Source organism: Vigna umbellata, chromosome 2 (genome assembly GCF_029865625.1).
Source record: "Vigna umbellata cultivar VRB3 chromosome 2, Vumbellata_1.0, whole genome shotgun sequence".
Taxonomy (NCBI): Eukaryota; Viridiplantae; Streptophyta; class Magnoliopsida; order Fabales; family Fabaceae; genus Vigna; species Vigna umbellata.
The window spans coordinates 48,914,466-48,935,566 of NC_142166.1; the positions used below are offsets into that span (position 1 = coordinate 48,914,466).

Below are 21,101 nucleotides of genomic sequence, written 5' to 3' on the forward strand. Positions count from 1 at the left end.
GTATTTTTCCTAAGTTTATACCTGAGCTTGGAGAGATACGCTGAAGAGCTGGGAGCTTATTGCCCTTTCTTTCCATCTGCATTTCCATAAGTTCCATTATTAAATTGACTCCTACTTCAAACAAGACATTCTCCTATCAGAATATGCTCTGCAAAAGACTTTTACCTCTGGATAATAAGTGTATAACTATATTATGCATGGTTTGCGTTTAGTATTAGATTTAGTTAGTTTATCAATCAATGTTCTCACATATCCTCTTGAGAACTTTTCTCCTCTGTAGACAGTTTTAGCATTAGGCTTTAAAATTGACAAGTATTAGACTTTATATGGTTTTTCAAGGCTAACCACTGTTACCCAGACTTTTCCAATGATCATAGCTGATAAACCTACATCTCTATTAACCCACGGAAATCCTCTAGAATGGTTTGAGCAATCCGAGTCCTCTAATTAAGACCAAGATTTATGTAGAAACTATGTAGACTTTCTAAAGTGGTCTGAACACCAGTCCCTGTAGTTCCATTGATCCATTGTGCATATTGAACTCTTGATAGTTCTTTTATTGGTCTTTTTGAATTGTCCTCCTAAGATCCACGTGTCCTTTATTCTGCTGCATCCAATTACATCTTTGTTAATGGTAACAAGAACCTTCTGTACCAATTTTCCCAATTTGGTTATTTACCTACAAACAATCACAAGGGATTGGCATTACCCATCTCTTGTCTATATCTAACTACGATATGTAACTATATAAAAACATAAAAAGCAATGCTATTCCTCAATAAAGAAGAAATCTTGCTGGCAAAATTAAATGAAGCAATGCCGATGGGTATAATAAATGATACTCAGTCCAGAAATAAAGATGGGGTTGATATTTATAGTTACCTCCTATTACCAAATAGCGAAAGAAGAGCCAACCAGAAACAACGGCTTCATTCACCTACACATTCAAAGTGAAATAAAAATAAAATAATAATTGGGAAGGTTATCTGTTTATTTATTTAAATCACATAGAAGGTCGACCAATGAATTATTGGTATGACACCTTTCGAGGCTTAGCCCTCATCACATCAGAATCTTGTTTATTGAAGCCAATAGCAGTGGCAGGTAATCCATCAGTAACCAAATTGACCCAAAGCAATTGGACCTGGAAGAAGTTAAGCGAACAAAAGAAAAATTTCAAGTTATTCTCTTCACTGGAACAAAAATGAAAATATTATTTTTGTGCAATTACCACTGAAGAGACACTGTAATCATATAAAAGCACATTGTGGCTACAAACCACTACCAAGGGGCACAGAAGACACGATCAATAAAAAATCTAGAATTTCCACAGGTATAAAGTATGTATAAAACGCAGCATAGAATAAAATGAAGGAGTTTGCAGCAGTTTTTATTTCTGTTTTGAATAATATCTTGGTTTACCAAGTCTTTAGGGATATTTGCTAATTTTTCTCATTCCTGTAACCACTACTAGCTTTATTTTCGGTGGGTGGTTTTTAATTGTTTAAAAACTGTCATTTGGCTATTTAAAGCTACATTTACCATTAATAATAAGTGAGTCAATTTTCTCTGCATCAGTGCATTTACAATCTTAATTACTAACATCTGGTATCAGAGCCCCCACTGGGCCTGATACATCAAAGCAGCAGTCTTTGAAGTTTTGCACTAGCACAAAAAAAAAATGACTACCGAAGGGAGCTTTGTCCAGCCAGCCATCCCACGTTTTGATGGTCATTATGACCATTGGAGCATGTTAATGGAAAATTTCCTCCGATCTAAAGAGTATTGGGATCTCATCGAACCTGGTTATGTAATTCCAGCAAGCAGAACCATACAAACTGAAGCACAACAAAAGAAGCAAGATGAGATGGGACTGAAAGATTTGAAAGTCAAAAACTATCTCTTTCAAGCTATTGACCGAACTGTTCTCGACACCATACTCAAGAAAGACACTTCTAAAGAGATATGGGATGCTATGAAGAAAAAGTTTGCAGGCAATGCAAGGGTAAAAAGATCTCATCTTCAAGCTCTCCGCAGAGAATTTGAAGTTCTTGAGATGAAATCTGGTGAAGTAGTGACAGAGTATTTCTCTAGGGTCATGACAGTGGCCAACAAAATGCGAACTTATGGTGAAGTTATGTCAGACGTTAAAGTGGTTGAAAAAATTCTCCGTTCTTTAACTGAGAAGTTTGATTACATTGTATGTTCCATTGAGGAGTCCAAAGACATAGATAATCTTTCTGTTGATGAGTTACAAAGCTCACTAATAGTACATGAACAGAAGTTTCGTAGACACAAAGATGAGGAACAAGCCTTAAAAGTGACCTTTGAAGAGGAAAGAAGTCATAGTCGAGGTGGCTACAAAGGAAGAGGAAGAGGACGGGGAAGAGGAAGAGGTAGAACAACCTTCAACAAGGCAACTGTAGAGTGCTACCAATGCCATCAACTTGGACATTTTCGTTATGAATGTCCTCGGAACAAAGAAGCAAATTATGCAGAGGTTTATGATGAAGAAGAAGAGCTACTTTTGATGTCTTATGTGGAGTTTCCTGAGACTAAAGGAAAAGATGTTTGGTTTCTTGATTCTGGATGTTCTAATCACATGTGTGGTGATTCTGCTATGTTCCATGAGTTTGATGCAAACTTTCGACACTCGGTAAAATTGGGAAACAACACGAAGATGACAGTGATGGGAAAAGGAAGCATCAAGTTACTGGTAGATGGAGTAAACTTTGTTGTCAGTGAAGTTTACTATATTCCAGAATTGCGAAATAATCTCTTAAGCATAGGGCAATTACAAGAGAAAGGCTTGACCATTTTGATCAAGGGAGGAATGTGCAAAATATTTCATCCAGAGAAAGGCTTGATAATTCAGACCAACATGAGTGCCAACAGGATGTTTTTCTTGCTGCCCCAATCTTGTACTTTCCATCAAACAAATTCTGACCAGTGCCTTCATACACACACTCAAAATCTATCTCATCTTTGGCACCGAAGGTATGGGCATTTAAGCTATAGTGGCTTACGGACATTATTGAGCAAGAACATGGTACAAGGACTTCCTCAACTCTCTATGTCAACAGTAATCTGCAGTGACTGTCTTAATGGAAAGCAACATCGTGACTCCATTCCAAAACAAAGTAATTGGAGAGCAAGTCAAAAGCTAGAACTTATCCATGCAGATATATGTGGTCCCATCTCTCCAACATCTAATAGTAATAAAAGGTATCTTCTACTATTCATTGATGATTATAGTAGAAAAGCATGGGTATATTTTTTGGCAGAAAAATCAGAAGCGTTACATTCCTTCAAATGTTTTAAGATTATGGTTGAGAAAGAGATTGACATGTCTATTAAGTGTTTACGCACAGACAGGGGGGGAGAATTTCATTCAACAAAGTTCCATGATTTCTGCAAACAAAATGGGATCAAAAGGCAATTGACCACTACTTATACTCCACAACAGAACGGAGCCGCCGAAAGGAAAAACAGAACAGTGATGAACATGGTTCGTTCCATGCTATCTGATAAAAATATTCCCAAGTCTTTTTGGCCAGAGGCAGTGAACTGGACCATTTATGTCCTAAATAGATCTCCTACATTAGTTGTGAAAGATGTTACACCGCAAGAATCATGGAGTGGAATGAAACCCTCGGTTGCTCACTTTCGGGTCTTTGGATGTGTAGCCCATATGCACGTTCCAGAAGCAAGAAGAACGAAACTCGATAATAGAAGCATCACTTGTGTGCTGTTGGGAATCAGTGAGGAATCTAAAGGCTATAGGTTATTTGATCCCATAGCTAAAAGAATTCTCATAAGTAAAGATGTGATTTTTGAGGAAGACAAACAATGGGATTGGGATGGAACACAACCTGTACCAGATTTAGAATGGAATGATGATGCAGAAATAGATGATGCAGAAGTAGATGATGCAGAAGTAGATGATGCAGAATTAGATGCAGGTGAGAATGCAAGAAATGATGTTACAGAAATAAATGCAGAAAACAATACTGAAGATCGAGTACGAGTATCAAGAAATAGGCAACCTCCTACATGGATGGATGATTATGTTCCTGGAGAAGGTCTATCGGAGGATGAGACCCATATGGCATTAATGGTGTCAAATGACCCCACATGTTTTGAGGAAGCTGTGAAAAATCCAAATTGGCGATGGGCTATGGATGAAGAAATCAAATCCATAAAAAGGAATCAAACATGGACACTCACTACACTACCTATTGGAGCTAAAATAATTGGAGTGAGATGGGTCTACAAAATCAAATACAATGAACATGGCAAGATTGATAAGTACAAGGCTAGATTAGTGGCCAAGGGGTATTCTCAAAAACATGGAATTGACTACACAGAAGTTTATGCACCAGTGGCAAGGATTGATACAGTAAGAATGATTATTGCTCTAGCTGCACATAAAAATTATTGGCAAATTTTCCAGCTAGATGTTAAGTCGGCTTTCCTTCATGGTGACCTTAATGAGGATGTTTATGTGGAGCAACCAAAAGGGTATGAAATAAAGGGTAGTGAGCATTTGGTTTATAAGTTGCATAAAGCTTTGTATGGCTTAAAACAAGCCCCGCGGGCTTGGTTCAGTCGAATTGAAGCTCATTTCATTAGTGAAGGATTTCAGCGGTGTGACAGCGAACAAACATTATTCACCAAGAGAAACAAAGAAGGAAAAATTATCATTGTAAGTATTTACGTTGATGATTTAATTTTTACTGGTAATGATGAAGTCATGATGTCTGAGTTTAAAAGCTCTATGTTAAGAGAATTTGATATGTCTGACTTGGGAAAGATGAGATTTTTCCTTGGGATTGAGGTGCTACAAAGACCTGATGGTATTTATATATGTCAAAGAAAATATGCATTAGAAGTTTTGAGCAGGTTTGGTATGTTGGAAAGTAATCATGTAGGCACGCCAATTGTCCCAGGTTTCAAAATGAGCAAAGATGGAACCAAGAATTTTGTTGATGAAACTTATTATAAGCAGTCGGTTGGAAGTTTGTTGTATCTCACTGCCACAAGACCTGATATGATGTTTGTGACATGTCTCATAAGTAGATATATGGCAAAACCACTAGATATTCACCTGCAAGCAGCTAAAAGAGCCTTACGATACTTGAAAGGAACTGTAAATTATGGGATTTTTTATAAGACAGCAGAAAGTGGTGAGCTATTAGCTTTCACAGACAATGACTATGCAGGGGATATGGAAGATAGGAAGAGTACATCTGGGTATGTATTTTTAATGGGGTCAGGTGCTGTCTCATGGTGTTCCAAAAAACAACCTATTGTAACTTTATCAACCACGGAAGCAGAATTTGTAGCTGTTGCTGTTTGTGCTTGTCAAGGAGTTTGGATGAGAAGAATCTTAAAGGAGTTGGGTCATTCTTATGAAAATTGTATAACTATGATGTGTGATAACAACTCAACCATTAAATTGTCAAAGAATCCTGTTATGCACGGCCGCAGCAAGCACATTGATGTAAGGTTCCATTTCTTGAGAAATCTTACTAAGGAAGGTGCAATTGAATTAGTTCATTGCAAGAGTCAAGATCAATTGGTTGATATAATGACCAAGCCATTGAAGATGGAAGTTTTTCAGAAGCTTCGGAGGTTGCTGGGAGTGTGTGATCTGTCTGATATAATTTCTGATATAAACTAATTGTTTTATAACATTTAGTTTAAGGGAGGAAATGAAGGAGTTTGCAGCAGTTTTTCTGTTTTGAATAATATCTTGGTTTACCAAGTCTTTAGGGATATTTGCTAATTTTTCTCATTCCTGTAACCACTACTAGCTTTATTTTCGGTGGGTGGTTTTTAATTGTTTAGAAACTGTCATTTGGCTATTTAAAGCTACATTTACCATTAATAATAAGTGAGTCAATTTTCTCTGCATCAGTGCATTTACAATCTTAATTACTAACATAAAATGAGCATTTTGAGATCATCAACACAAATATTGTATCACTCACAGGGGCAAGGGTATCCGGTATTCCAAGCACTGCAGCCACAAATATACAAACTACTTCGCCAATATTGGAAGAAATCATGTATCGAATAAACTGTTTTGTATTATTGTATATAGCCCTTCCCTCTGCCACAGCCTAAAGAGAAACAAATAAGAAATTAAACGGGGAAAATTGTTTTCTATTCAAGAGGGAAGGAAAGTAATAATAAGACAAAAAATTGAGTAGAAATTGATATATGCTATTATACCGCAACAATAGAGGCAAAGTTGTCATCAGCCAGCACCATGTCTGAAGCACTCTATAATCAAAGAGGGAAGAAAAATAGCAAGTTGTTTAGGATTGTTGATTATTGACTAGACAAGAAAAAAAATATAGGAGAAAAGTATAGACAGATGATGACACCTTGGCAACAGCTGTTCCTGAACCCATAGCAATTCCTATATCCGCCTTCTTAAGTGCTGGTGCATCATTAACTCCATCACCCGTCATTGCAACCTAAATTACTGACTTTGTAAATTTCGAAAAATTTGAAAGAATTTATTGGAATGATTGCATAAACAATAACATCCATGATTAGAAGGTTACAATAAATTACAAAATAGAGGACTTAGTGATGTTAAACAGAGCTTTATCAGGAAACTAGTAGAGCTGCATAGCACTAATGATATGGAACACACACAAACATCAACAAAGTCATTCCGATAAGGTACTTTCTCCATAAGGACTTCTAGGAAAAACAAGAAAAGATGAAGTAAATTTTTCCATAAGCAAAAATTAGCTTACACTCCCTCCGTTCCTTTTTAGGTTTATTTTATCTATTATTTTTAAATTTCAAGATAACAATTATTTTCCACTTATACCCTTAAAATCATTAATATGCAGAGATAAAAATTTGTTATAATAACAAAGAAAAAAAAAATGTAACGATACATAAATGTTCAATGGAATAAGAAAACTGAAAGGAGTATAATAGGCAATTCACTTAAAATTGCATTAAAAATAGAAAATTAAATGCTTTCCTTTCTATGGGTGAAAAAACCTTAAATGACTATCATTAAAGAACAGGGCTAGTATTGAGTTAAAAATCATCTTTTGCAAGCTATATGAGAGTTTTCACAAATTATATAATGGAAAAATTTATTTTAAGTTTTTTCGTATTTTTTTCTCTTAAAACTGATATTTTAAATATATTATACTTTAAGCCAACTTTATGAATGCTTAAAAAACTAAATTTTATCTTATAATACCAGTACTAGTGACCAGCCGTGCAGAAGAGTTGGCTCAGTATTTGAGATGTGTCCAAGCTGACAATTACTTTTAAGAGGACTCCAGGTGTTAAGTGTTTCTATGTATAAAACAGATGTAAAGAGGTGTTGGTAGCATGTATTACAATCTTACACCTCAAGCAGGAGTATCATGATGTTCCATCATATTCTTTTGTGTATCACATATCCTAATTGTGACATCAGGTACGGGCCGTGGGTACAGGGTCAAAGATCTGCTGATCCAAAAAAGAAGAGTCAAAGATCCATATTTACCTACCTTGAGTTATCTCACCCTTCATTCTATAGATATTAGTGTGATTTCCCATCCGTTTTGTACCAGAAGCCCCAGCTGTTTTTTTCAACTTCAGGCATAAAGCCCTTCAAAATTCCCGCAGCCTCACTTATTTTTGCAATAAAATACAACTACTTTACAGCAGCTTAAGAGGTTTTGAAGTAAGCACACTTGTTTTCATAGTGTTTTATACTTCACTTCTCTACACCCTCTCCAGTCAGCACTTCACTTCCATCCCTCCACTGGAAACACTTGACATGCCTTTGTTATCATTTCATTGCACTTCACTTCACAGCCTCACTTGCATTTCCTAGCCTGGCCCTGCCTTGTTCCAGCCTCATGCAGTGTTTCTGGCACCAGTTCATGCCTTAAGCAGTGATTTGGCACTGAATTATTTATTTGCTGTTACTCTTGTCACTGACTTTTTAGTTATGTATCATATTAGATGCATGTGTCTTTAAGATGTGACTTATGCTTCATTTTAGTTTTGGGCATTTACGCAGATATTATAAATTATTTGTACCGTATATGCTATCTTCGGTACAGAACTTCATTTAAGGTCAGCTATTCAACTTTTGAATTCCACTCACCAGTATCCACAATCAAAACTACAAGTGTAAAATAACAATGAGGAGCATTCACCTAAAATAATCCTCACAATCCAGCTACTGAATAATGTGCCGTACACCTATCTATACGCAGATAAACACAAAAGTTATGTAATTATGACAAGAACTAGAGAATTAAAGTGACCTTGGGAGATAAGAAACTAAAAAAAATAATCACAAAAATAAAACATTACTAGTTAGTAATTATAGATAATGTGTGTTAGGATATAGGATGATAGGATAGATTGAGTTTAGAAGTTAAGGGTATGGGGTGGTCGGTTGTAAAAGGGAGAGCGGGTCAGAGCTGCTATAAATAAAGCTCTTGTAACTCTGTAGAGGGTATCAAGTGTATTTTGTGTAACTAGTCAAAGGGATAACACATTACTAGTTAGTAATTACAAATAATATTCTGATAAAGGAAGCAACCATACCACTTCATTCTGGTGCTGCAATGCTTCTACCAGGATCCTTTTATGAGAAGGTTCAACCCTAACATAACACAACTTTTACTATGAATTTTTTATGTCAAAAGGGTTGAACAAAAAAAGAAATTGCCTTTTTATTCTGCAATCGTCTAACAAAATCAAATATTAGAGAAAAGATATAAAACAATATACCTAGTAAAAAGTGCCATACGTTGCAATGCTATTGTTTGCTGCAGAGGTGCAAGTTCTTCAAACTCAGAAGCAGTGTAAGAATGTTCAGAAAAATCAATCAACTGGTCAAAAGCACCTATCTTGCGGCAAAGTGACTCAGCAGTGGACTGATTCATTCATTATAAAGTAATTTTAGACAAGATGTATGGAACGTTGAAGGGAAAAAAAGTTGGCTGGAGTTTGAAACCTTGTTATCCCCAGTGACGACTATAACACGGATGCCAGCAGTCATACAGGAAAGCATTGCATTTTTTACTTCATCTCGTGGAGGATCCAGCATCCCAACCTACACAAGGGGAGAGAAGGAAAAAGATTATTACTTAATAGAGGAAGAATGAAAATATTGGAAAAGCATAACAAAACCAAAAAAGTACTCCCTCAAAACTCAAATATAAGCAAAATTAACTAAATTTTGCGGTACTTAAGAAAGTCCATACCATTTCATTCTACTATTCTCATTTTAAAAACAAAGCTTCTTCCTATACCTTCTTTCATTGGAACTTGATACCAATAGTTTATTGAACAGATGAAGTAAACAACTTTCATTAATTTAACTATTAAACTATATATTGTGCATTGAAAAGAAAGCATACCAACCCAATAAATGTAAGATCCTTCTCATCATCAAAGGACAATGACTGTTGAACTGAGGGCATCCATTTCAGGGCCAAAGCAAGGCATCTTAATGTTTCTTTTCCTGCAAAACTGGCCAACAAATTTTGTTAAGTGTTAATAACAGAAAAAACCAGGAGCTCAAAAGGCAGTCTAAAACTGGAAATGGACAGAAGAGAAACAACTAAGTACCCATTATTAATGTCCATAAGTTACAATAGAATTTTCAGATATGTAATATGCTAGAAATACTTGTTGGAGATCCCAAATTGACCAGATATGTGATCAAATTATAGCATATAAATGGTTGTAGATCCCAAATTGACTAGATATGTGATATTAACGGCATTCTGACCCTATCCTATTCTAAGGTGGAATCCATTCACTCACCAATTTCTTAGTTGTCATTCACCAGCTTTTTCTAGGTGCGTTGGCCTTGACTTTTTTCAGGTGCTATTAGCGTCATCATCTAGAAAATTCTAGGGTCATTGCATATGGAAAGTATATCTTAGAAAAGTTAAGGTTAATGCATTTGAAAAAAGCTGGGGCTATTGTGCCTGGAAAAGCCAGGGCCAATAAGCCTAGAAAGAGTTGAGGCCAAGTGCATAGGGTAGGTGGCTAAAACAGGGTGCGTCAATCAAAGTGGCAAACCAAATTTGTAAACAGTGGAAAAGTGACAAGCATGTTGAAAATAAGAGACCACAAAGGATGTGATTAATTGCAGTTCCACTTCTTTTCCTTTGTTTTAGGGAAGCCAACAACGTAGTAGTGACAAACCGGGTTATGAAGGATGATAATGCTTTAATATCATGTTAAAAGAGAGAAAAAATAGACCAAAGCGGTGGTAAAATCTGTATGTATGTACAGACTACACAACAAAGTTCATTTTATATAGATTGATGACAATAAATATAAATAGTAATAAGATATTATATTTCTATATGCCTATAAATTATATTCTAATAAATCTTATTCTAATCAAATATTCCAATAATTATAAAGATACTAATTAAATAAGGAAATAAATTAACAAATATAAAAGAAGAACTAAGCCTAAAAGATCTTCTAAGATAGTCTAGAATATTCTAAGATAATATCTTAAGATATTTTTTACAATTCTAAGATCCGAGATGTATTGACCTCAACTTTTCCCAGTTGCACTGGCCCGGACTTCTTCCGTGATGCATTGGTCTCGACTTTATATAAATTTTTATGCATTTTTATTTTTAATTTGCAGGGAAATGAATTATTTTCTTGTAACAAGGTAAAGCTTAGTCCATTTCAACTTGACAGTGTTAGAAATATAAAAAATATCTAAAAATATCTATCTTAGAATATTGTAGAGTATTTTGGATGGATTTTAGTGTTTATTATTCTTTTATATGTTCATCCGTTTCCCTATCAAATTAAGACCTCTATAATTAAAAAAATATCATATTAAATTATTTCCAATTTATTAAAAAATGATTCGCAGCCATATCATATTATATTTATTATTACTAACTTGTACAAAATGGACTATGTTGTGTAGTCCATATAAACGATTTTCAGCATATCTTCCATCTAGTTTTCTCTCTTTCAACATAGTCAAACATTTCATTAAGAATTTAAATGGCCAAGTAACGCTGACATAACAAGGATAATTGAATTACTGCAATTACATGAACCCTTAACAACTGACAAAAGGTCTGATTAGTATTAAATGTTTCCTGTATGTGAAGAATAAAAAACTGAACCGACTAAATTAGTATCCCATTTGTTACAACGGTAAGAAATTCATCTCACTACTTTTTTCATTTACCAAAACTGAAGCTGTTTTCCCCTTACAACTGAAGGAGTCTCTACTGGAAAATTCTGGGTCAAAGATGTGAGTTAACTGAAAAAAAGTGACAGCGGCAACCTAAACTTGACCATTACCTGGTTAGATCAGACATCAGACCGTCAAATCAGATTGTCACAACAACTATGAAATTTAATTTATTTCCTAATAATTAAAAAACAATTTAGCTTTATATAGGATTGTTAATATAGTGGTGTAGTGTATCTAGTGAGAGCAAACAAATAAACAGGGTTAAACTTATTTATTTTTAAATCAAATATTGACCCATCAATTTAGCATTTTCAGGAAAGGCAGGGTGAACAAATTGCTCTCAAGCCAAGGGTAGCAGAAGGCCAGAGGCTGTATGGTTGGCATCTGGTGGGCCATCATCAGTGAAAATTCTTTACATAATTGTCTTTTCTATCATTACTTCTCAAAGCCTAGCAGCAAGAAGGCATGGCATTAGGCAGGTATGTAGGTTATATTTCACCCGTCCCATGCAGTGCTAGCGCTAACAGACATGGAATTATGCCCTTGCAAGGCAATCAGTCATGGTTTGAATTTTTCTAATGTTTTTGCCTATTTTGAATAAGAAACAGAAAACAAGCAAAAATCTAGAAAACAAACTATGTAATATGCATATACAGATAAAATTATAAACAATAAAAATCAACCTGTTGAACCTTGAGTCCAACTCTGCTCGAATATCAGCTGTAAGTGGCACAATGGAACCATCACTGTTGCACAGAATGGTTGAACATCTAGGTATTATACTTTCTGGGGCACCTTTTGAGAACAAAATATGCATCTGGTTCCGGCTGCAAAGCACACTCATCATTTTCCGATCTCGAGAAAACTCCAAAACATGTATCTGCAAAGCATCAAGTGTGAAAATAAATACACATAGCTCAATACCCAAAAAATATCCAACAGTAGATATATTCATTAAATTTCTTATGTTGGATGAAGCGGCCGTCTCACCCCTGGTTTATGGATGCATTAACCTAATATAGCTAAGTTTGTTATCTTTTTTGTCAAGATTAATTGTAAAGTCTGAACTCATTGTTTATAACACAGTCCTTTACTAACATTTATCTATTCCCTTTTCTTTAAATGAAAACATCTGTTGTATAATAGTGTTTTCTGATCAATAGGCATGAAAATTGTTTTCAAAAAACCTGCAATTTTTAACATTCAAGTTTCCTAAAATATGTTAATGGACGAAGATAAATACAAAATAGGAATGAGAAACTTTCTAAATCTCACCTTTCTAAATTGTTCCTCCCAATAATGGTTACAGTAAGAAGCACGTTCATGCTTAGTCAACATATTCAAGGCTGATGGCAAGGAATCGAAACCAGGGAGACCAACCTACAAATAACAAATGATCAAAGTATACTGAAGTAATGATGGAGCTTCTAACATAAGAGACACGAGGAGAGGAAACAATACACACCTTTTCTGCCAGGACACGTAGTGCCACTTCAGTTGACTCACCAATTTTTTCATAATTCCCTTTATCAGGATTATACTGCAGGGTTGATTCATTGCAAAGAGCAGAACACATTGCCATGTGAAGAAGACAAGACAATTCAGCAGGAAAGTCAAGCTGCAAAATCAAGAAAATGAAACATTGTTTTAGCTAAAACAAAGCTGCATACACGATTACAATGAGTTTATGTTTTGAAGATAAACAAAGAAAACCATCTGTGCTGCTAAACCATTGCAGCCATAAGAGTTCTAGTATAGGGCAAAGTTGTGCTTCAAGGAAGGGCTTGACTCAATGCAATATTTCTTGTGTCAATCTTTGCAAATTAAAACAGCATGGATATCCACCACAAAGCATACACTGACTTGGCAAACTATCCATGAATTTTGTTTTGTGCAGCTAGCTAAGGTTCCTTCCTTTTATTAATTAGTAATATACTTAGCCATAAATGTGATGCGTGTTTTTTGCTAGTGTGTAAATGAAAAAGCACAAAGAATTAACATAATCATACCTGCATCCCTGTACTGTCAAATATTATGCCTTCAGGTGCATATGTTGTTCCACTGACACTGTATTCAGAAACAACAGGGCCACGATTTGCAGATTCAACAACACATACCTGTACCCACATAACCATAGGATTTGGTCAAGGAAATTGCTAAAAGTCATCCATAAGCATCCAGGTAAAAATTTCAACATGTAACAAAATACATAAAAATAATTTGCACGATGAAACACACATTGAAAAGCAACGTGCATAACAATTTTGTATCATCCTAAACCTAACAACAATAATATGCGTGCATGCACTATATGCAGGCAGTAGTTGGTATCAGGCTTGATTAAAACATGACAGGACTGAAAGATGAACATCAAAAGCACTCTATAAATGAAAAATGGGGAAGGAGGAAAGAGAAACGCTTAATAGTTCATAAACTGAATACTACTCAGACTTTCAACATCTAGAAGCAGATTTTATCACAAACTCTATTAATACCACATCTAAAATTCCTGAATAAAGAGAAAGAAGGTTAAAACATAATAGCAATGAGGTTATTATTGATTCAAAATGTTTCATCTAAAACAAAACCAAAAAATAAGCATCAGTTAATCGGGACAGAGTTCAATGAGGATGGCACAATCCAATGCGAAACTTGTGGCAACATGAAAACGCACAAAAAAGACAAATGAATAAATTTTAATTTTACTATTTCAGTGTCAAGCCGAACTCACCTTCGCAACTGACATCATGTTAGTAGTTAGCGTCCCAGTTTTGTCACTGCAAATAACAGTTGTGCAGCCCAACGTCTCGACCGATGGCAAGGAGCGAACAATGGCATTCAACCTAGCCATACGCTTTGTTCCAAGAGCCAAACACCTATTATAAAGAAAATAAATCAAAACAAAATAGGAAAAAGAAAAAAAATCCTAGATTAACTTTCCATCACATTGAATATATGCTGTTTTCTAACCAGAAAATTAATTCAAACATAGCATCTCAGCATATCATGGGAAGTCTCCAGTCAGTAGGGAGGGAACGAGTAATTCTGTAAGCAAGTTTCTATAGCACAATAGCTGGTTTGCCAAGATTATTAGGCATTTGGCTTCTACTTGGTGGTATAATATCTAGGGCAAAGCACAAAACCATTCTGAGGGATTTTTCTCAGCACAGTGTTGAAGAATTTAGTAGCTTTTGTCTATTAATGTTTTTAGTCTTTTCCCATATAGTAAGCAGCCTTGGTCTATTTCCCAAACTTACAAAAACATCATAATGCCTTTCCTCCTTATCAAAAAAGTTTCTAGTGTAAAAACAATAGCAATATTGCCCAGAATACCAATATTTTGTATAGACTACAAAATAATTTAGTAATAATCAAATTCGATAACATGCATTAGGTACACAAAAGGACAAAGAAACAACTTAGACAAGTGAGATTATGAGTTTTAAGATACTTAATACACAAATGTGATTATTAAAAATCTAAGTAAACAATAGTGATTGAAATTTGAGTTTAATAGGAACTGGAATTCTCCCTTTCAGCTCAGAAAAAGAAATATTAATACCTCAAGGACATCACTCATAAAAGGGCCTTAAGAAATGCTGCCTTATGGTTTGTTTCATTCTTAACATATATATTTCTTATACAAAAAAATGAGCAATAAATCATATTTGAAGAAGGACATTAACTCCCAAAATTAAAAACATTTTAATATATATATATATATATATATATATATATATATATATATAACAAATTGTAGATTCTATATGAACACACAAGCCAAAACATCTATATATTATTTTATATAATCAAAATAAAGATATTTTAAATACAAGATGGCTTCCAGAGAAAAAACAAAAATAGGTTCCTAAACTCACGTTGTCACAACTGCAGGGAGCCCTTCTGGAATTGCCGCAACTGCCAGAGCAACTGCAATCTAGCAGGAATATGATTAGAAGTTAAAAGATTTTCATGTTCACAGGACAACATGATATCTTCTTCCAAAGAAAGAGCGAATATAACCAACTATACACCAAACACAAAAAGATACTAAACATAAAACAACTTAGCAGTACATGCAAATAAAAACAACAGAAGACTACATGATGCCTGTAAAAACAGAATACAAGAGCAAATGGAAACATTGATAAAGATAATACAAAGTTCATTGGTGAACAAACCTTAAAATAATGAATTGCACCTCTCAAGAAACCACCGTGAGAAGGGTCACGGAAGTGACCAATATTTACAATCCACACCAAAACACAAATCCCTGCTATAACCTGTAAAAAAGAAATAAAGGAACCACCACCCTCACAATTTGGAAACAGAATAATAAGTGGGCTTCAAAGTTAAAACTTGAATAATAAAAATGATTTCTTACACAAAAATATTCCTTTGATATATTTTACTTTTTGAAGCTGATAATACTTCGGCTCCCAAATAAAAGGGTTTTACTTCTTATAATTCAAATTCTTTGCCATGCATCAAATGAGCTTTCTCATTGAATGCCAAAACAGGTGAGAAAAGGTAAAGTGGTTTTATTAAAGACATTATAACTCAATCCTAAATCACCGAGTTAATTTTTGAATCATAATTTGTAGGTCTAACTAAACCCTACAAAATTGGTTTATTAGATGAAAATTCCCCCCACTTTATTTTGACACTATCTCTATTGGATGTAGGTCTTGGGTTTTTCCAATATACTCCTGCACATCCAATACAGGCTTGGTACAGGTATAACATGGGAGTAACCCTTATAATGGACATAAGATAGATTTTTATACCATCTTAAAAAGTAGTTTAGACCTTACTTAATCTTATAAAACCAGTTTCTAAGGTGAGGACTGACCCTACTTATATACACTATTATTGATGTGAGCTTGGTGTTCCCCAGTAGTTTGAAATACAGTGAAATCAGAGAACTAGCAATCACCTTGGCCAAAAAGGTACCAAACTCGTCCAGCTTCTTTTTCAATGGTGTTGCCTCCTGCGACCAATCATAAAAGATGTAACCACCTCTATTGTGTGTCTAAAAGTAAAAAGCAACTTTTCCTATACATGTGTCAAGACAGAACACAAATGCACAAAAAATTGAATAAAGATACAAGGAGTAAAAGGACCAATGTAAGTAAAATTCAATGCTTACATCCTCTGTTCGCAACATTGAATCTCGTATGCTGCCCATGGCCGTATTAGGACCAACTCCCACCACAACAGCTCTTGCCCTACCAGCAACCACAACCGTACCCTGGCAGTGAAAACAAACTCTTACATAGGGGGAAAAAGATAAGAGTTAACGTGAACAATTTCAAATGACACAAGGCTACCAGACTACAAGAAAAAGTGCCTTGAACTCGTGCTTATTTAAATATTTGAAACTTGGATGCACAGAAAATACAAACAGAAGAACGCTAATGCAAACACAATTTTATATTACTGTGATTCATGGAGCTTTGAAATTTCTGAAGACAACTATCAACGTAGCTATCCATCATGTTCAATGTCCAATAGTCATTTCAATTTTATTTTTAAGTAGAAATTACAAATAATAAAATATTTTGGACTAATGCTATGCATCATGGTTCTATCTTTTTTATTAACAATAATTCCTTTTAACAATTTTATAAATAAACTTTAAGATTGTATGTTTATATCATATGTCGAATTTCATCAATTTAAATTTAAATTAAATAATTTTTATACTGCTATAACAGCTCATAAGTTCTTTTCCAGAATAAATGATGATGAATTCTCAATTTACTAATGTTTTTTTACATAGCCTTAAAAACAAAATCATCATGTTAATTTTTTACAAAATTTAAAGATCACAAAGTAATTACTTTTAAATATTGACTAACATTGTTCAATTGCAAATAAATTTCAATGAACAATATATAAATATAATGATCAGTACAGGTATATAAATTTCACTTATTGTGAGCATACATAGACCTGCGTGTTTGTAGGTACGTGTATCAATTTTAAGCAACAACAATTGATCTTAAACATCACAAACATTGAACTGATTCAATTAGCACAAGTGAGAAAATGCTACAGAAAATTGCAGGTCAAACTCCTCTCAATAATCAAATTTGCATATATAATTATTTCAGTAACTTAAAATAAACTCATCTTTTCCATGTGACCATCAAGCCTCAACCAACCAAAACTAGCAGCTGAAATGTTTAATTAAAAGCTAGATTGGTTCAATTAAACAGCTTTAAATTTTTTACAACTACAAAAAAGTTATTAACAAGTAACACCAACCCAAATTTCCTGCACCAACAAGAAAATCTTCCAAAGTAGAGTTTAGATAAGTTTCATTACCTCAAACATAATTACAAATTGGACTTAGAAATCCAAAAGATTAATATTCTAAAGAACAATTTTAAACCTTATTAGCCACATGCTGGTTGAACAAAGAAAGCAAGCTTCATACCGAAAACAGAATATTTGTTTTGTCTTGGTATACAGCATTTGAAGTTGTGGTTATTTTCAGCTCTTTCTCCACCGAGCTGCTCTCACCTACAATCAGCAAAGAGAATCTTGATCACATTAATCCAGTGAGATGTCAGAAGATACATATAACTATGTTCAATAAACAATTATTCATACACGTAGTTTTTGCCTTAAACAGACATGGCATATTTCCCACACACAAGGTGTAGGGAGTGAGATTGACATATTTATCTAACCACCTTTTCCTTTTCAAAAGTATTGTCTAGCATCCTGAAAGCATAATTTAAAGGAAAACTTTGCAACAGGGCCATTAATTAGGCCAAAAGGAACCTTTAAGTACTCTAATGAGTAGCAATAGAAACATCAGCAAAATTTGTTAAGCCAAAAGGATTTAAAAAATGTGTCAGCCAAATTTGCTAGTTGGACAGTTAAAGTAACCGAGCATAAAAGGAGTCAGCCTAGACCCCAATAAACTTACTAATCTGTTACCACTTGCTCACACATGTAGCAGTACAAAAAAATAACCAGGCAAAAGCATATACTAGACAGAGAAGTATTTTCAATTTTTTTAAAACATGGGTTTCTATAAAAGAAAATCAGTTTTTTCAAGGGTATTACTCTAGTAGTCAATTTATCAAAACTAACAAGCTAAAATTATTGATTGATCAACAAGGTTAATGTTAAGTATTACTTAAAAATCAGAACATCAGTAATTCACAAACACTTACCTAAATTGTCAACATGTGAGGGTACGTAGTACATTTTCACTCTTTTCAGACACAACCACACAAATGAAGTGATTCCTAGGTAGAAGAATTCAATAGTTCTATTCACAGCATATACGAGCAGTAAGAATACCTGTAAGAATGGCTTGATCAACACGCACTTGATTGCTTAGCATCTCAATCATTCTCATATCAGCAGGAATTTTGCAGCCCACTATTTAATTCACAATCAAAACAGATTCAACTTTCAACTTTCCAGGATTAAATACTCAACAGAGACAGTTTGCTTATCAGCTTACCAGAAACCTCCACAATATCCCCAGGAACAAGTTCAGATGCAGGAAGTATGGAAAAACAACCTGAAAGAAATAGAAAGTAAAAAATTGTTCTAGAACTTCAAGATGATAAGCTTTAACCAATTCAATAAAAACAAAAAAAAGACAACTGAACCATCAAGGCAGACAGAGGAAAGAAAACAATTCGAACACAAGATTGTTAACTATTAGGGGGATGTAGAATGTGCCCCAGTGCAAGGGTTTGAACTCGCACTATCCTTGTTTACCCCAAACTCTTCCAGTAGAGCTATCCAAAGGGAACATTTAAACAACACTTGAGTTTTTTATGTTTCTGGTTACCATTATTTTCTCGTTTTTCCATAAAGCATTAGGAGGTCTACTCAAAATATGGAGAATGGTTTAGAAAAATATATGTCGACAATAAATGGTTAACTAATCATATTTACAACCTTAGAGAGAAAACCTGTCTTTGTAATTTCTTTCCAAAGGAAAAGAAAAGCAAACCGGATCTAATTTAAATTGTTAATGCAGAAGGCACTTGACATTACGAAGTTATTTATTTATTTATTATACAACAACAAAAACTTATTTCCCATTAGAAAAAGTCAACTACAAGAATTACATGAAGCAATTTGGCTCAATTAAAGACCAAATATAGAGAGATATTGTTCATCATGGGATCTTTCTTTATAACTTCCTCCAATGTCCTTCTTGACACTTGAATTTTACACAACTTTGAATATTTCCCTTTTATCATATTGGAAAAATGCAAGTCTCACATTGGCCATAGATACGGTTAAGGTAGCACATAAAGTGAAGGATACGTCTCACCTCATAAGAAAATTTATTAGGGCTGAGTTAAGATGTTCTAACCCTGAATTCTAAGATGACATTAGAGTTTATCCTAGACCGACTGTTTGATCACCTACATTTGTCACACTCTGGATAGGTCATCAGGGGCATGAAGGGCAGTATTGGAAAGTTCCGTTAATTGCAAAAAGCACCTAGCCCACCTTTAGTTGCAACCTCTTAAGGGGAATTGTCTTTATTGTAACTTCAAAGGTGGTGGTTTAGTCTCACATTGACAAAAAATATGGCTTAAATAGAGCTTATAAAGCTTAAACAATCCTTATCTTATAAGCCAAGTTTGTAGAATTGACTTAGGCCTTAACCCCTTATCCATATACGCTACCTCAACCTTATATCTAATCAATTTGGGATTTTGGTTTTCTCCATGTCACCCGCACGCCCAATACTATTGGGATTGATGGATGGATAATACGGTAGGTGACCTAGTATAGAAACAAGAATAGACTATAATATCATCTTAGAATTTGGACTTAAGACGTAATCAAACTCCACAAAATTGGTTTGTAAGGTGAGAACTACTTGAGATGTTGAAACAAATCACCACCCTTGAAGCAACAATCAAGAAACCCCCAAAAGTGTTGCAACTAAAGTTGTTAAGAAGTGAACTTTAAGTCCAATTCAACTCCACAAAACTGGCTTGTAAGGTGAGGTTTGCACTCAACTTATATACTCTCTCTAGGGGATGTGAGACTTCCAACACAATCCCCTCATGCCAAGGTATATACATCTCGAACGTGGGACTAGACATTAATGGGTGATCCAATAACAGTCCAATAGCGGGTGGAACAATATGTCCCACGAACAACAAATTTTGCTAGGATAAGCTCTAAACCATGACTCTGATACCATGTTAAGAAGTGGACTTTAAGCCTAACTGAACCGCACAAAATCAGTTTGTAAAGTGAGGTTTGCACCCACTTATATACTCTAAACTGACCTTATATCTAGTCGATATGGAACTTCCAACAAAGTAAACTAGGGGTGACAATAATTAAGGTAACTTTCCAACGTATAGGAACCAAAGTGTTCTTCCTCTACTCATGATATTTTCTTAGATTTCAAAATCTCGTTCAATAGTCAAGGAACAAAATTATACCTTGTTCTCCCACACACTTAAAACCTTCACAAGAACCAACAATTTTGTAAATTATCCATTTCCTCTTATGAGCCTCTTTTACTGCTCTAATTCCAATTCTATGATAGTGAGCAAAAATTTGTTTATCCTCTTGGTTTCTACTCCCTTTTCATCGTTGAAATTCTTATAAAAAGAATTCTCTCATCTCTCTTTCATATCTTGATCATGACCAAAACTTTGCCTTGTTTATTCTTAATATATTTTACTTGATCCAACTCTCTTGGCTTCACTTCTCTATTTTAGCAAGCTTTAAAATCTTATTTTCTTCATTATTTGTCATAACATCTTTGTTTATTTATTTATTGATTGATTATCAAAGACAAAAGTCATTCCAAATCAAACTAAAGAAACAAAAGAACAAAAGACATTCTCCAACAACA

The 21,101-nt window shown here is 34.4% G+C and overlaps 1 protein-coding gene across 1 annotated transcript in view; it reads right to left on the reverse strand.

The window, feature by feature from the left end:
* ECA3 (endoplasmic reticulum-type calcium-transporting ATPase 3) overlaps positions 1 to 21,101 on the reverse strand; it is a 28,635-nt gene that overhangs the window by 4,604 nt on the left and 2,930 nt on the right. Inside the window, exons 8-28 of the mRNA XM_047303311.2 lie at positions 18,720 to 18,779; positions 18,554 to 18,634; positions 17,676 to 17,761; positions 16,383 to 16,484; positions 16,170 to 16,223; positions 15,415 to 15,516; positions 15,112 to 15,170; positions 13,965 to 14,109; positions 13,243 to 13,350; positions 12,699 to 12,851; positions 12,509 to 12,613; positions 11,917 to 12,113; positions 9,405 to 9,516; positions 8,999 to 9,097; positions 8,773 to 8,918; positions 8,587 to 8,644; positions 6,393 to 6,485; positions 6,238 to 6,288; positions 5,994 to 6,125; positions 1,043 to 1,144; positions 883 to 937 (exon numbers count right to left, since the gene is read on the reverse strand). Coding sequence (XP_047159267.1) covers positions 883 to 937; positions 1,043 to 1,144; positions 5,994 to 6,125; positions 6,238 to 6,288; positions 6,393 to 6,485; positions 8,587 to 8,644; positions 8,773 to 8,918; positions 8,999 to 9,097; positions 9,405 to 9,516; positions 11,917 to 12,113; positions 12,509 to 12,613; positions 12,699 to 12,851; positions 13,243 to 13,350; positions 13,965 to 14,109; positions 15,112 to 15,170; positions 15,415 to 15,516; positions 16,170 to 16,223; positions 16,383 to 16,484; positions 17,676 to 17,761; positions 18,554 to 18,634; positions 18,720 to 18,779 — 2,100 coding nt within the window. The remainder of the gene's footprint in view (positions 1 to 882; positions 938 to 1,042; positions 1,145 to 5,993; positions 6,126 to 6,237; positions 6,289 to 6,392; positions 6,486 to 8,586; positions 8,645 to 8,772; positions 8,919 to 8,998; positions 9,098 to 9,404; positions 9,517 to 11,916; positions 12,114 to 12,508; positions 12,614 to 12,698; positions 12,852 to 13,242; positions 13,351 to 13,964; positions 14,110 to 15,111; positions 15,171 to 15,414; positions 15,517 to 16,169; positions 16,224 to 16,382; positions 16,485 to 17,675; positions 17,762 to 18,553; positions 18,635 to 18,719; positions 18,780 to 21,101) is intronic.